The sequence below is a fragment of the Equus przewalskii genome, chromosome 22 (genome assembly GCF_037783145.1).
Source record: "Equus przewalskii isolate Varuska chromosome 22, EquPr2, whole genome shotgun sequence".
NCBI classification, from domain to species: domain Eukaryota; kingdom Metazoa; phylum Chordata; class Mammalia; order Perissodactyla; family Equidae; genus Equus; species Equus przewalskii.
In genome coordinates this window covers 12,574,439-12,589,923 of record NC_091852.1, presented here as the reverse complement: position 1 = coordinate 12,589,923, position 15,485 = coordinate 12,574,439, and the positions used below count along the sequence as shown (strand labels likewise).

General features: G+C 46.2%; 1 protein-coding gene across 1 annotated transcript in view; it reads right to left on the bottom strand.

Moving 5' to 3' along the window:
• Window positions 1-3,916, bottom strand: part of GNA14 (G protein subunit alpha 14) — a 162,280-nt gene extending 158,364 nt beyond the window's left edge. The window contains exon 1 of the mRNA XM_008524021.2: window positions 2,514-3,916. Within this exon, the coding sequence (XP_008522243.1) occupies window positions 2,514-2,637 (124 nt within the window). The 5' untranslated portion in view covers window positions 2,638-3,916. The remainder of the gene's footprint in view (window positions 1-2,513) is intronic.
• Between the last annotated feature and the right edge of the window lie 11,569 nt (window positions 3,917-15,485).

The following is a 15,485-nucleotide window of genomic DNA, read 5'->3' as shown; positions in this document are numbered from 1 at the left end:
TTGTGAAAGAGTTGGTCATTTTCAGGTCCTTCCACACTCCACACAGGATCCTAAACTTCTATTTGCAAAGAGAAGTTTCACCTGAGGCTCCTGAGTGGCAGGTCATCTTACCCACCCATTATAGAGACTCAGGTGAATTTTTCACTCAAACTTCATGACTTCAGACAAAAGAGCATATATCCTTCCCTGATTTCTTGTCTTTGGAGTCATTGCCTCCTCCTTTATCCTGAGAAGAAATGGAAATGGGCCAGGTTCCCTCACAGAGAAAAAGAATTCAGAGGTCTTAAATCCATTCTTAGGGTTCTGGACAGATCCATGTGGTTTGGAAACTGTATTTCTAGCAGTTTCTGAGTCACAAGCACTGAAAGGATGTGCTAATGACAGCTGGGCACAAGGATAGTGGGGGTCCTGTAAGGTCAGGCAGTCCTGCCTCGGCCGGGGGGCGGGGGGAGGCGGGGGGCGGGGGCCTACCTCCAGGGGGCAGGAAGAGGGTCAGGGCAAGAGCCTGGGGGTGACGAAGAAGGTGTTCTAGTCACCAGGATTAAATGGGACTTCCAGAGTAAACAACTCACCTCCGAATGTTCCTCCCCTAGTGAGCGTAACTGCAAGCATTTTACTTCAAACAGACTTCTTACCAATACAGTATGGCTCAGCTTACTCCTTACATTTTCGTACAAAGAGCCAGCATTTGTCAAGCTCCTGGTACATTCTAGACACTGTACTTCATACACTGGCACAAATCAAAATATTGCAAAATGAAATAGGGTTCAGCGCGTCCTTGAAAAGAAAAAGTATGCAGCTAAAGCCAGACCTGCCCCTATCATTTGTGGGGCCTGGAGCAAGAACACAAATGGAGGCCCAGATAATTACTCCAAAGTGCTAAGCAAGGTAGCAACCCGTCACATAATCCTCCTCTCCTGACAAATGTAGGTTTACAACAACCGGAAAGGCCAGGTACAATCTGGAATTCTGAGACTCCTCAGAGTTCCAGGCCAGACATGAAAGAGCAGCCCTGGCCAATGGACAGACTCCTTCCCCTTCCCCCCCAGGCTCCGTCATCCCCAGGGAGGCCTCTTGGGCACACCTGTGGACACCCAGCCCATGTTTCCGAACTCTTCCACAGCCTCAGCCCCGCTGTCCCTGCGGGCACTCGTCAGAAATGGGGTCTGCCCTCCCTACCTGCACAGACTCTGGAAGCAGGCTTGGGGCCTTTGCGCAGTGAATTCCATCTGGGTCTGGGGGTACATGGCAGTGCAGACTCTGGGTGGGCAACACACTTGGCTTGCAGACCCCTAGCCCAGGGGGGAGGGGCACAGCCTAGGGAAGGCCAGACCCTGCCCTTTAAACCACCGAACTCCATTTTATTCTAACTGCATTGACTTTTCTTTCCTTGAAGCTTCTGGGAGGGTGGCTCCTTCTATTAAAGATGAATCAACTGGTATCAGAGAGGATTCCTGTCTGGAAGGGATAAAAGAAAACACTTGAAGTACTTGCAGCTCTCTAGAAAGATTCGTCAGCTGATATCCTCGTCTGAAAGAAGGAAAAGCTAAATATTCCTTAAACAGCAAATGGATTGAACAGGGTCCTACAAAGTCAGAAGAGGTGGGATCCTTGTCCCACGGCATAAATTGGGCAAACCTTGACGTTTTCTTCGTGTTTTTGAAAGTGGGTGTCCTACTGAGACTTGTGCAGAGAGCCCAGAAGAGCCGGATGAACTAGCCAAGGCACCTGGGGCAGCAAGGTGGGAGTCCTAGGAGTGAGCACACACGAGTCAAGTCGAACAAGCCAGGTCTTGGCCTGCTGAAAACAAAGGCCTCGGCAAGGGGAGCCAGGGGAGGCTGGGGGAGGGGGTGGCGAGGGGGGGAGGGGGTCACAGTGGGGAGAGTGGCTAGGGCTTGGGCTTCACCCTCACGACTGACTTGGTATCTGCTTTGCTTTTTCTCAGTCAGGGCCAAGTTCACCAATTTTCCAGGCCTCTATTTTTAATTCTCTAAAATGGGGATATTACCTGTCTGCATCACCAGTCAGTGATGCCCATAAGAACTTAGCACAGTCTGGCACACGGTAAACACTCAGTCAACGGTACTTATTTAGAACTGAGAGCACAGGGGCCAGAGCTAGAGTGACCCCAAGATGTGGATCAGGCAGCTCCCCACCAGCCACCCCAACATCCAAGACGGTTCTGCAGAGGCTGTGCGCGCTAGTGGGGTGGATGAGGCTTTAGGGAGAAAGGCAAATCAGAACAGATCGGGGAAAGCAGATACCGGTCAAATGTTACGTCTCAGCCCTGTTTTGGGGCAGGGAATGGGGTGCCTTTGAAAGTCGCCCCGCTGGAGTTGCAGAGGACAAGCGCCTAAAGGCCCCAAGTTGCCTGGATCCACGAGCCCCCGGGGGGTAAAGAAGGCGGCGGCGCTGCACCTCCTCGACTCCAGGCCCGGCGGGGATCCGGGCGAGGGAAGCGGCCGAGATGGGATCGCCTGGCACACAAGGGTTGGGGAGACGCTACCACTCACCCAGCAGCAGCAGCTTGAGCTCGCGGCGCGCGTCCTTCTTGTCCCGGCGAAGCTGCCGCTCGATCTCGGCGCTGATGCGCTGCGACTCCTTCTCCTCCGCGGACAGACAGCAGCAGCCGGCCATGGTGCGCGCAGCACCGACGGGGCGACGCGGCCCTGAGCGCCCTGGTCCTCCGCCCGCAGCTCGCCCGGCCGATCCGCTACGGGCACCCGGATTCCGAAAGGAAAGACGCGGGCCGACTTGAGTTTCTGAGTAAGAGGCCTGGACCGCCGGGGCTCAATCCCTCCTCGAGGGTGGGCTCGGAGGCGGGGGCGAACCCCGAGCGCTGGCAACGCTCAAGTGCACCGCGGATCCAGGCTCACCCAGCCTCACACCCACTCCGGGGAGAAGGAAGATGAGCCAGGAGGTCGGGAGCCTTGCCGGTCCCCGGAAGATGCGCACGCTCCTTGGCCCTGGAGCGGGACACTCAGGGGGCGCCGACTGAGCGTAAAAAGTTGGGGCGCCGGTGCCCAGGAGACAGCGGGATCTCCCGGGCCTGGAAGTGTCCCAGGCAGGCGGCAGGCACGGCGTCGGTTGCAGGCAAAGGGCCTGGTAGGCCCTTGCTTGGAAAGTTTCAAAAACCTCGGCAGTGACCGCAGCTAAGACTGAGTGGAAAGGTTCCTGCTGGCGCTTGTGCTCTAAGTGGCAGAAGGAGGCGGAGCGTCTCGAACCTGCAGCCCTGGCGTCTGCCCGACTTGGCCTTCGGGGCACGACAAGCCGATGGCGCCTGGGGGCGAGCGGGTCGCTGGGGCGCGGAGCCGTGAAGGGGGTAGAGGGGGGCGGGTGGGAGGAGGAGCGGGGGCGCCTCGAGTCCCAGGGAGCAGCCCCTACACCTGCCTTCCCGGCCGTGGCGTCCCGGCGCCGGGAGGGCCGCCTGCCGAGGTTGCAGTAAGCAGCGAGCCCTGCTCCCTGCCCAGATCCGGGCGCCAACAGGTGAGTGAGCCTCGCCAAGTGCCAGCCGAAAGAGGAGTGCAGCGGAGCCAAGTGTCCGCCGCGGGACACAACGCGCCAGGGCCGAGGCTGAGCTCTCCACCCGGCTTGAACTTGAGGCTCGCACACCAGCCTCACCACCGCACACAGCGGGGTTTCCTAGACGGGCTCCTTCCGGTTCCCGGACGCCCCAGCCCGGCTCGGGCTTGGCCACAGCCCTTGGTCAGCTCGGCAGGCTGCCTGCAAGGTGCGTCTGGGCCTGAGCCCGCTGGCGCTGTGCTCAGAGAGGCGGCTGCCACGGGGTTCAGTTAAATACGAGAAGAGCGGAGGGTAAATATCCTCCTGGCCCCTTCCTCCACTACCGGACAGGAGGGCTGGAGATGGGGCAAATGGAAAACGGCTGGCTGCTTTGCATTCTGTAATGAAAAAGAATGCTTTGTAGAGAGGGCTGACACGTTCCCAGCAGCCCCTGGCATGTTCTCCGGCCCAGCCCTGAAGCTTGACAGCCGCCTTGTGAAGGTGCGTCCGCACAGGAACCTTGGCCGGGCTCCTGGAACGTCGGCATCATGTTTGAGTTGCATTAATAAAAACTTAAAAATTAAAAAGCACCTCTTTGTACTGAAATGGCACAATAGAATGCATATCACAACATCTGATTTTTTCTGGTGTGTAGATTTTGAGGCAGAGTGCAAAGAGGTCCGTGGGAAAGCAGAAAAGGAAAGGTGGAGGGAGGGGATCCTGTCGTCCGCAGCAATGAGTGTTTTCTTCTCTTGAAGTCAGCATATGCTGTGTAAACACTTTGTGGCGTTAGACAATTAGCTAATGCTTCCTCTGTGAAGAGCAAGCAGAAGTGCCTTTCATAGGAGTAGCATGTAGTTAATCCAAACGGAGGAGCATATTGAGTGGAGAGAGGGGTGTGTGTCATTATATAAAGAATATGCCCTTATAATGCTATCTGGCTGCAAGGTCTTATGATTTATTTTACAGTTTAAGGAATGTAGTTGAATCTGGCGTTAAAAATGAACGTGCATACATTCTTCAATGCCTAACTCTTTATTTTCCTTTCTTTGCAGGCGTAAGTTGGCAGTAAGAGTGACCCCTACAGGAAAACTCCTGGACATTTCTCATTTGATCCTTTGCCTCTTCATCACACATTTCTCTCTTAGCTGTTGCAGATTCATTAACAATTTGAGAATAAGACCTCTTAGCTTCTCAAACTAATAGTTACATCTTAATTATTAGTATTTTTTAAATGATTAAAATGAGGGCAAATTTGAACTCCAAGTTAACTAGAATAACTGACTTGTTAGGTCGAGCGTTGCTAAGATTTCAAAAAAGATATGAAACATATTGCTTATGTCAAAACTGCAAAACTTTCCTGGGCTGGGCAACTTGGCAGTCTGAGTCAGAAGCCTTAATGTGTCCATCCCTTGACCGAACTGGTAATTCTCCCCTTAAGAAATAATCAGGGAAGCCGTAATTTATGTGCAAAGATTTTATTTCTAACAATGACAAATGATAACTCAAAACAACCTAAATGCCCAGCAAGGGGGAATAGGCCAAATAAATTATGGTATATCCATACAATGAGATATTAGATAGTCATTAAATACGTGAATAACAATTAAAGATTTTGGGGGAAAAAACCTCAAAATATATTGAGTGAAAAATGCAAGATACAAAAATCTAAACAGCGTGATACAAGTTTTATTCAGGGAACACACATGGATTTTTAAGAGTCTAAAGGGACGTACAGCAACAAGGTAAGTTGCTCTGAGTCATAGCTTTTTAGTTGATTTTAATTGTCTGATATACAATTATTTGGGGGCAACTCAAATATTATCTGGGCCCCACTTTCCTCAGCTGTAAAATGAGAGAGATGAACCAGAATAAGCTCAAAGGGATCTCCCAACTCTCACATTCAATTATTTCTTTGATGATTTTCACCCTTATAAGACAGAATAAAAGTGATCATAAACCTAAAGTTGTTATTGACCAGTGGTAACTAATGAGAACTATAAAACTAGGATATCACAAGTCAATTATTTTTCTACTTCTATCTTTTTTTATTCACGTCTGTATTTTCCTTATCTTCAGGATCTGGGCGCAGGATGAGAATAATTTTAAGTTATTAATTCATTTGCAACATCTTTCCAGGAAGGGGTAGCTTTGAAAAGAGGCCTTAATAAAAGAGAATGTTTGTTTTCTTAGATTATTCCCAAATGCTGCCAGGCCACTTCGTTCCTCTTGAAGAGCAGAGCACAGCCTGGACAGGAGTTTTCAGATATCTGCTGAGTGCTGGGTTACAAAGGTAAACTGATTGTCTGGGTTCCTCTGACTGTCCACTGAGTCCACACCAAGCCCTTTACCAGGCACTGGGGATTAAGATAATAAGACATTCTAGATGTTACGTAGGCTACAGTCAAGTAGAAAGAAGTAAGACTGAGACCCTGAAATCTGAACTCACCCCTCCCTGCTTCCTCCCCGAGAGCAGACAATGACAGCAAGGAGTTACCTGGGTGGCTCTCCACAGCCTACAGGTGTGCCCTTCAACTAACTTCTCCCTTCAGCTGAGCCTCATCTCCCATCAGTTTCCCGGAACTCCAGACAAATGGAACTATGCGTTCTCCCTACCTCCATGTCTTGGCGCACGCTGTTCCCTCCTCCAGGAGTGCCATCTCCTAACCCAGGCAAAGTGAGGGACTTTCTTTCCCAAACACATCTCTTCTGAGAAACCATCTCCACCTCTTGTCAGTCAGACCCATCTTCCTCTGCTGCCTGAGCATCTTCTATGTTCCTCGCTTCAACATCTCGCTCTATTACACCTGTTTGTTTCTTCTCCTAAGCCATTAGTTACTCACAGATGGAAAGTGTTTTCTTGTTCATCCTGGTACTTCTAAATTAATAAAATTCAGTAGACTGGATAAATTGAAATCAAGAAGAATTAGCCTGAGATAAGAGAAAGAAACTAGAAGAGAGAAAAGAAGCTTCTTGTGGTGGAAGCCAGTGAAAAACCAACAAGCAAGGCCACAACAAATCAACATATGATTTAGTAAGGACTTGTGTCCCCAACCTGTCCCCTTAGACAGAATGACTGCCCTGTTTCTCGTTCAGAACTCCAAGGAAATGTGCAAAGGCTGGGAAGATGCTATCCTCTTTGACAAATGTAGCATCTTAGAATTTTAACAAGTAACATAGAGTAAAAATATGACCCCGAAGAAGTTCACAAAGCTAAAACAGCACTAAAATCAATGTGCCTCTGCTGCTCTGTGGCAAGGTTTTTCAAACTGCAGGTGTGACCCATTCCTGGGTGTTAACCAACGTTATTTTTTTTAGAGAAAAAGAATAGAATAAAAATAGAAAATATCAATGTATGCTTCCTGTGTTACTGCCTCATGAAACTTTTGTTTCAGTTGTGTACATGAGTTTCAACTCTTAAGCAGACCAGTCATCCATGGGGGTTGCTTGTCCATACTCCAAGTGGGTTGACCTAAATGATTCCCAATTTTCTAACTCGTTTCTCTGAGACCAAGATCCCGATTTTTTGTTCAATTCTCTGAGCTCAGTGTGTTCCCTAAAATATTTTGAGTCCCTCTCCTCACCCCCCGCTCCCCCACTGGCCACCCAATCATCTCCAGTGTGGGATGAGCATGGTACGGTAGAGATGTCTGTCTATTGTCCTGTCTGGCTGAGCTGACGGAGTAGTGATGGATATTTAGATGAATGGGTAATAATTGTAGCTGCCGGCTAGAGGTACTCAACATCTATTTTTCTAAGGCCGTCAACATGTCAACATGTTCCTCCAAAATATTCTCTGCCTGAAGACCAGAAATTGTTTATTCCGTAACTTCCACTGAAAAGGCTGGAATTGCAGACAGGGAGGCCTCCTTCAAACACATATGCCTGTGAGTGGGCAGGACTTGCTCTCATTTGTTTTAAAATCTGCCTTTTCACGGGAGTTGGGTATCTCAAGAATCTAAGGAGTAAAAATCTTTAAGACGAGAAGTTTGGAGATTTTTATTTTGCTTGCTTTCTTTTGCTTTTTGCTCAAGTCCCCCCTCCTCCACGTACATCACTCTCCTCTTGAATGAACCAATGTTAACAACCTAGTATGTTTTCTTCTCTATTTTTTTATGTTCTCACAATTATACTTAAGCATAAAAACACTCACAGATATATAAACATACACAGGGGCAGTTTGTCATCATTAGTTTAGAAATGAGACCATATTACGTGAACTCCATGTTTTGCTTTTTCATCCGACGATAACCGTGGGCATCTAAGTAAACTGGTTATCTCTGATTCCGTCTTTTATACAGTCCTACATAACGTGCCATGACGTGAAAGGACCATATTTTATTCAACCTTTCCCCTTTGAAGGGCATTTATTTTTATTTCCAATTTTTGGCCACTAAAAACAAAGCTGTAGTAACATCTTTCTATATAAATCCTCCTGCACTTTTGCTTTGTTCCAATGGGATAGATTCCCAGGGAAGAGTGCTGAATTGAAGGATATATACATTTTTCACTTTAATAGATGTGGCCAGATTCCTTTCCAAAAAGACTAAAACGATTCACCTTTCCACCAAAACTATGAATACGCTTGTCCCTACCAGCAATAAATATTATCACTGGTTAATTTTCGGCAGCCTGAAGGGATTCAAATAATATTCAAACGTTGCTTCACTTTGTGTTTTCCTGACTACTTGTGAATTCATACATTTCTTCACAGCTTGTCAGCATTTGCTATCCTCTGAATGGTCTATTTACATCCTTTGCTCACTTTTAAAAATTGGGTCCTTTGTCTTTTTCTTGACAATCTGTGAGAGCTCTTCAGTATTACATATCAACTCTTGGTCATCTGAATTACAAATTTTCAAATATGTTGTTTGTCCTTTAACATTTTTAATGGAATCTTTTGCCACAGAAAAGATTTTATTTTTATGTCTCCAAATACCTTTATTTTCTTGTATAGCTTCTGGAGTTCCAGTCTTTGTAAGAATTCTACAGAGAATTTCTATTTATAGATTGTACATGCTCTTCCTTAGATTTTCTTGTAAGCACTTTTATTATTTCATTTTTAACATTTAAATATTTAACCCATCTGGTATTTATTTTTGTAAAATGTGTAAGGTAGGAGACTAATTTTAGTTTCTTCCAAATGGATAGCCAGTTGTACCAGCATCATTCATTGAACATTCCATCCTCTCCCCAATGAATTAAACTTCAGTCTTTGTCATGTTTTACATTCTCGTTTTGATTGAAATCCATTTCTTGGCATCTATACTGTCCCACTGAACTATTTATCTACTCCTATATCAATCCCATCTTGATTTGATTACAGGGCCTCTATGGAATATTTCGATATCTAATAGGACATATCACCCTTCAGCGTTATCAGATTCTTCTTGGTTGTGTTCAGATATTTCTTCTGCCATATGAACTATGATATCATTTATCAATGCCTTTTCCCCTGAAGTTCAAAGCTTAACCTTAACCCCAACGACAACAGCCTTCTTGACATATTGGCTTTAGATCTCTAACAGGCATCTCAACTTAACAACTGCAAAACAAAGCTCTGAATTTGGCTTCCAAAACTTATCTTCTTGCTACCTTTTCCATCTCAGCACCACCAAACACCCAACTGGTCGCCTCCTTGCTCTACCTCGCACACCTAATCTGAGCGACTATGGACTCCTCCTTTAAACCGCATCTTGAATTTGTTTTGGAACCTCTGCAAGCAGCCATCGTCTTTTGCACTGAGCAGCTCCAGAGATGTCACTCACATTTAATCTTTGTGAATGAGGCTCCCTGAATTGTCCTTTGTTATGTCACATGTGGTCCCCAGGTACGTCCATTTCTATTTTGCTGCCACTATTTCTGACCAAGTCAACAGCACCTCTGACCTGGACTAGAACAATAGCTTTGTCATTGGTCTTCTTGCTTCCACTCTTTTTTTCTTTAATAGAAGTCTCTCTCTCTCTCTCTCTCTTTTTTTTTTTTTTTTGCTGAGGAAAATTCACCCTGAGCTAACATCTGTTGCCAATCTTCCTCTTTTTGCTTGAGGAAGATTTGCTCTGAGCTAACATCTGTGCCAATCTTCCTCTGTTTTGTATGTGGGTTGCCACCACAGCATGGCTGCCCACAAGTGGTGTAGGTCCACACCCCAGAACCAAACCCAGGCCACCAAAGCAAAGCATCCCAAACTTAACCACTAGGCCACAGGGCTGGCTCCCTGCTTCCACTCTGACCCTCTAAAATCCACTCACCACAGCACATGATGGACAGAATGAGCTTCTAGAATCCCAAAACAGATCTCATCATTCCCTAGACTAAAATCCTCCATGGATTCCCATCAGAGTATAAAATAAAGTCTTGTTCTAGACCACGCAGCCCTACACAAGGGGGTCATTGCCTCTCTCTCTAACTTCATATCCTAACATTCTCCCTCCTGTTCAAGTACACTCCAGTCACATTTGTTCCTTTTTTCTTTGAACATACCTCAGGGCCTTTGCACTATCTGCTCTGCTGCCTAAATCACACTTCCTCCAGATCTTGAAATATTTGGTTTCTACTTGTCATTTAGGTCTCAACTTAAATGTGACTTACCAAGTGTGGGCTTCCCTGACCACTTGGCCTAAAGTAGCCACTCCTCTCTACCCCGTCCACTTGATATCATCATACTCTTGTATTTTCATTGTTGCGTTTGTCATGACGTTATTTCTCTTGTTTCTTTCCTTCTTTATTTATCATCTCCCACCAGAAAAAGAAGGTAAGCTCCATGAAAGGAAGGATCATGACTGTTTCATTCACCACTGTGTCCCTAGGGCCTAGATCAGGGGAAGCCACATCAGCTTAAAATTATAACCCTGACCTCTATCCAGATCCCATCCTCAACAATAAAGTTGAGTCTTAGAAAAATCGGCAGTAAGGGATTTGTGATTTTATATTTGTCTGTTTTATACTACATTATTTAATACCAAGGAAAACAAAACACCCCTGAGGACCCTTGATTTGTGGAGACAGGACTCTGCCTGTGTTTGACAGAACATGTTAATTGCAAGCGACAGAGACTCAATGTAAATGGACTTCAATTAAAAATGGAATTTATTGGCTCTTAGGACTGAGAAGTTAAAGCATGACCTTGGTTTTAAGCTCTGCTGCATCCAGATGCTAACGCGATGTCCTAAGGAAGCCATATGATGCTTAATAAGGAATTGTTGAATTAACGAATGAGTAGCACCTACCTCACTGGATTGTTGTAAAGATTAGAAGAAATAATACATACCAAGCCTTTGACTCCTTGCCTGAAACCAGTAAGCACCTATTAGCAGTACATAGTATTATTTTTTTAATAATATCATCAAAATCTTCATTTTCAACACAACAGTAATTCATGATTCCTCTTGTACTGTGGCGGGGGGGGGGGCGGTGAGAAGAGTTTGCACTTTGCACAGTCATTTGGAATAATCCCAACTGTCTGGGAGCAGTGCAGACAGGACCACATTGCAACGCTTCCCAGCAGAGGCAGAGGAGTAGACAAACACCCTGCGTGGCCTGTCTGGTCCAGATAGACATTTAGCCACTGAGTCCTCTTGAAAATAAATGTTGATTTTAAATATCTGAATCAAATATGCAGGTTTTTGAAGATCACCGTGAATGGGTCAAACACCAGAAATACTCCTAATTCTTCCTCCTAAATATTTTGTACATTTAGTATTTTTTGTCAAGAGTTTAAAGTCTGTAAGCTTGGGTAATACCAGTTAGCAATGTAGAGTTGACGAGAAAAGATGAAGTTGCCTTCTATCTTCTCAAGTCCCTGAGTCACTCCTTGATGACTTTAGACACATGCAAGTCCACCCACCACCTTTTTAATGTCATTGTGGTGAGTTAAACATGGCCAGAAATTCTGGAACACACCTTCGTGAGAAAGGTGAGGCGCACGTTCCCTCCTTTTAAAGCCAGGCAAGCTACACCGCTGTTTTGACTGATGGTCTGTAGTGGAAATGATGCTGTGTCAGGTTCTGAGTCCAGGCCTTCAGAGACCAGCAACTTCCATTCCCTGTCTCTTGAACACTCACTCCTGGAGCCATGAGCTGCCTCATAGAAAATCTGGAGAGAACACCTGGAGAGGCCCTGAGACTACACGGCTGAGCTCATCCTTCCAGCCGTACCAGCCAAGATGCCAAGGATGTGAGTCAAGTCATCCGGGCCCTTCAGCCCAGCCCAGCTGGATACCACCAGGTATATCACACCCATCAATATCACATAGAGCAGAAGACCCACCAGCCAAGCCTGCTCTAATTCCTGGTCCACAGATATTGAGATATAATAAAATGGTGGTTGGTTTTTTTATGTGTTTGTTTTTAAACTTATTTTTATTTTTTTATTGAGGTAACATTGCTTTATAACGTTATATAATTTCGGGTGTACATCATTATAATTTACTTTCTGTGTAGACTACATCATGTTCACCACCCAAAGACTAATTACCATCCAAAGACCCATTAGTGTCCAATGATCACTGTTTTAAGCGACTAAGTCTTGAGGTGGTTTATGAAGCAGCCTTCGGTGACCCGAACCCTCTAACGATATGATGCAGTAGTTAGTAATCTGCTAAATCTGGTTACTTCTGAACTGGTACAAGGCCAATAGAGCACACCAAAACTAGCCACAGGAAGATCCTTGAAGCAGGTTGGACATCACAAATAGAGTGGTTTGGTGGCCAGGAAAGGCTAAATTACAACAGTTTCCACTTTGGGGAGCATATACCTCTTTCTTCCGAGTACCCAGAACATGCAGGTACCATCGTATTGGTGAAGGTATGCAGGACCCAGCACACCCAGGCTATCCAAAGAAACTGGATACCCGTATGCCAAGTTTTTGAGCAACCACTGTGTATTAAGCACTGGAATAATAACAATTATGAGGGGCCGGCCCCATGGCCCAGTGGTTAAGTTCACGTGCTCTGCTTCAGCGGCCCAGGGTTTCACCGGTTCGCATCCTGGGCGCGGACATGACATCACTCATCAGGCCATGCTGAGGCAGTGCCCACACAACACAACCAGAAGGACCACAACTAAAATACGCAACTATGTACTGGGGGGATTTGGGGAGAAAAAGCAGGAAAGAAAAAAAAAGATTGGCAACAGTTGTTAGCTCAGGTGCCAATCTTTAGGGAAAAAAAGTTGTGAGAAACAAGACTTATCCTTATGGCTCTCATAATCTACTGGAGAAAATATTTATTCAGAATTATTTGCCCAATGCTTTTGGAGAAAGGGGCTGCGGGAGGAAGAGAAAGCTACATCATCCTAAAATTGTACTACTGAACTCTGTCCAAATCCCATTTCAACAATAAAGTCTCAGAAAAATCAGCAGATGCAATTTGTGATTTGATGTTCATCTGTTTTATACTATGTTATGTAATACCAAGGAAAATGAAACACCCATGAGGACCCTTGATTTGTGGACATGGGCCACCTATGTTTGCCATGACATGTTGATTGCGAACGACAGAGACCTGGTATGAGCCAACAAGTTAAAAATGAGATTTTTGGCACTTGGAACTGAGAGGTTCAGGGGTGATCTAAGTTGTAGGCCTTCTGAATCCAGATGCTCAAATGGTGTCACAAAGAAGCCATCCCCCTCCATCTTTTGGGATGGACTTTCCTCTGAACTCTAGGCTTAGGTGGGTCTCTCCCAGCATGGTGGCAAGATGACCACCAGAAACTCCATATTTATCCATATCTACAGGCAACCTCAGTAGAAAGAGAACTTCCCCTTCCCAACATGCCAGCAAAAATTCCAAGACTGATGCTGATAACTGAGGCCGAGTCAATTACACCTCCCTGAACTGAATAGGGCCAGAGGAACAGAATTCTCTGACTGACCATATCAAGATCATATATCCACCCCTCAAAGATAAAATCAATTTTAGTAATGTATTTTGTTTAACCCAATATATTCAAAATATTATCATTTGTTCAATATTGAAATTACCAATCAACTTTTTATTCATACTAAGCTGGAGTTTCCAGTGTGTATTTTATACTCACAGCCATCTCCATTTGGACTAGCTACATTTCAAGTGTTTGAGAGCCACCAGCCACGTTGGATGGGCAACTCTAAAGATTCACTGTGGTATAAGATGAATGGAACAGAAAAGAATAGAATAGAACAGAATAGAAAAAAGGCAACTTGGAATATGTAGGGGAAGAAAATCTGGGTTCCTGTGGCTCTGGAGCCCAGTGGGGGAATATCTGAAAACTGGTGTGTCTTCCTCAAAAGAGGTACAGAGGTAAGGCAATGGAGCAGGAAAGGCCATGAGGCAGGGCTGTAGGGACGTAGGAGACCCCAGGATGAAACAGTGCTTAGAATCAGGAAAAAGGAATCCAGGCTTCTCAGTAGATGCCATAGAGAAAAGATGCCTTGACCCAGAATTGGCTGAGGAGGACACCATGGTGGAAGTCAGCTTGATCAGATGACAGCCTAAGACCGGAACTGCTCTGAGCTCCGTCCTCTTCCTTCTCTTGCAACTTAGAGAAAAAGAATGACGTGAGATCATGAACTGACTGAGAAAGATCTGATGTGACTGATCTGCCAGTCAGTAAATTGATCAGGTTACCCTACACTGACTGGTGTGTGAAGGGAGTCTCAACGAAGAAATTAAGTTTGGCTATAAAAAATAGGACAGCCCCAGTGGTATAGTGGTTAAGTTCATGCTTCAGTGGCCCAGCATTCACAGGTTTAGATCCCGGGCACAGACCCACACACCGCTCATCAAACCATGCTGTGGCAGAATCCCACATCCAAAAACAGAGGAAGATTGGCATAGATGTTAGTTCAGCAACAATCTTCCTCGTGCAAAAAGAGGAAGATTGGCAACAGATGTTAGCTCAGGGCCAATCTTCCTCACCAGAAAAATAAAAATTAAAAAATGAAGTTACATGCATTGCATATCTGGGATTATTGGCCTGAAAGGATCATTCCCAAAACAAAGTCTTGAAACCCTGCGTGCTCCACAAATAGAGTCACACTTATTTCCCCTGCAGGTGGGGAAGTTTGGCAGTCATTCTCAACGAACCAGAGGATTTTGCCTCCCCAGGGGATATTTGGCAATATCTGGATACATTTTTGGCTTCACAACTAGGGAAGAGGGGGCTATTGTGAGTGGAGGCCAGGCATGGTGCTAAATATCCTACAATGCACAGGACAGCCTCCCCAAACAAAGGATCATCCAGCCCAAAATGTCAGTAGCGCCAAGGCTGAGTAACCCTGGACTAAGCCATTTGAGATTCTTGAGAAGCATGTGGAGAAAGGAAAAGCACACTTTTTCCTTCTGTGTTGGAGTAAGCCCATCATAAAAGGGAAGGCAGGCCCTGGGCGCTGCACATGGAGTCTCTATGGCACTGAGGAAGCTGAGGCCTGCCTCAAGTGGCAAGTCCTGGGAGAAACAACAGGCTGAGCCAGACCCAAAGGCTGAGGCCTACAGGGCCTTCCATTTCCCTTCTCTCATTCCCCTCCTCCTTCTTGTCTCTCTCCCAACTTGAAAGTCCCCCCACCCCAGGCTGCCATGGTGGTTGAGGCAGATAAACAGAGGCAGTAAGTGGCTACAGAGCCTTGTCACCTTCCACCCTCTTAGCCCGGCCCCAGGCAGAGGCCGCGGCTGCTCAGGCACCCGGGAGGGAGCTGTGGAGAACGAGGCGTCAGCCTGGACCGTTTACGAAGCCTCTTTTCTCACTCTGAGCCTTTGCTCACACTTGTTCTCCTCTAGAACAGGGCCTTTCCCATGTTGTTCAAGAATCACCTGGGGAGCTGGTTAAAGCCCGCATTCCTGGGCTGGCCTCTGGAGAGTCTGAAGCAGCAGGTCCAGGGTGCCCAACATGTCCCGCTTGGCCTGGGGTTTTCCCAGTTTCAGCACCAGAAGCCCTGTGTCACTGGCAAACCTGGACGGTTGGTCACCCTAGTCAGGGCTGAGGTTTTGCACTTCTTAAGTCTCCCAG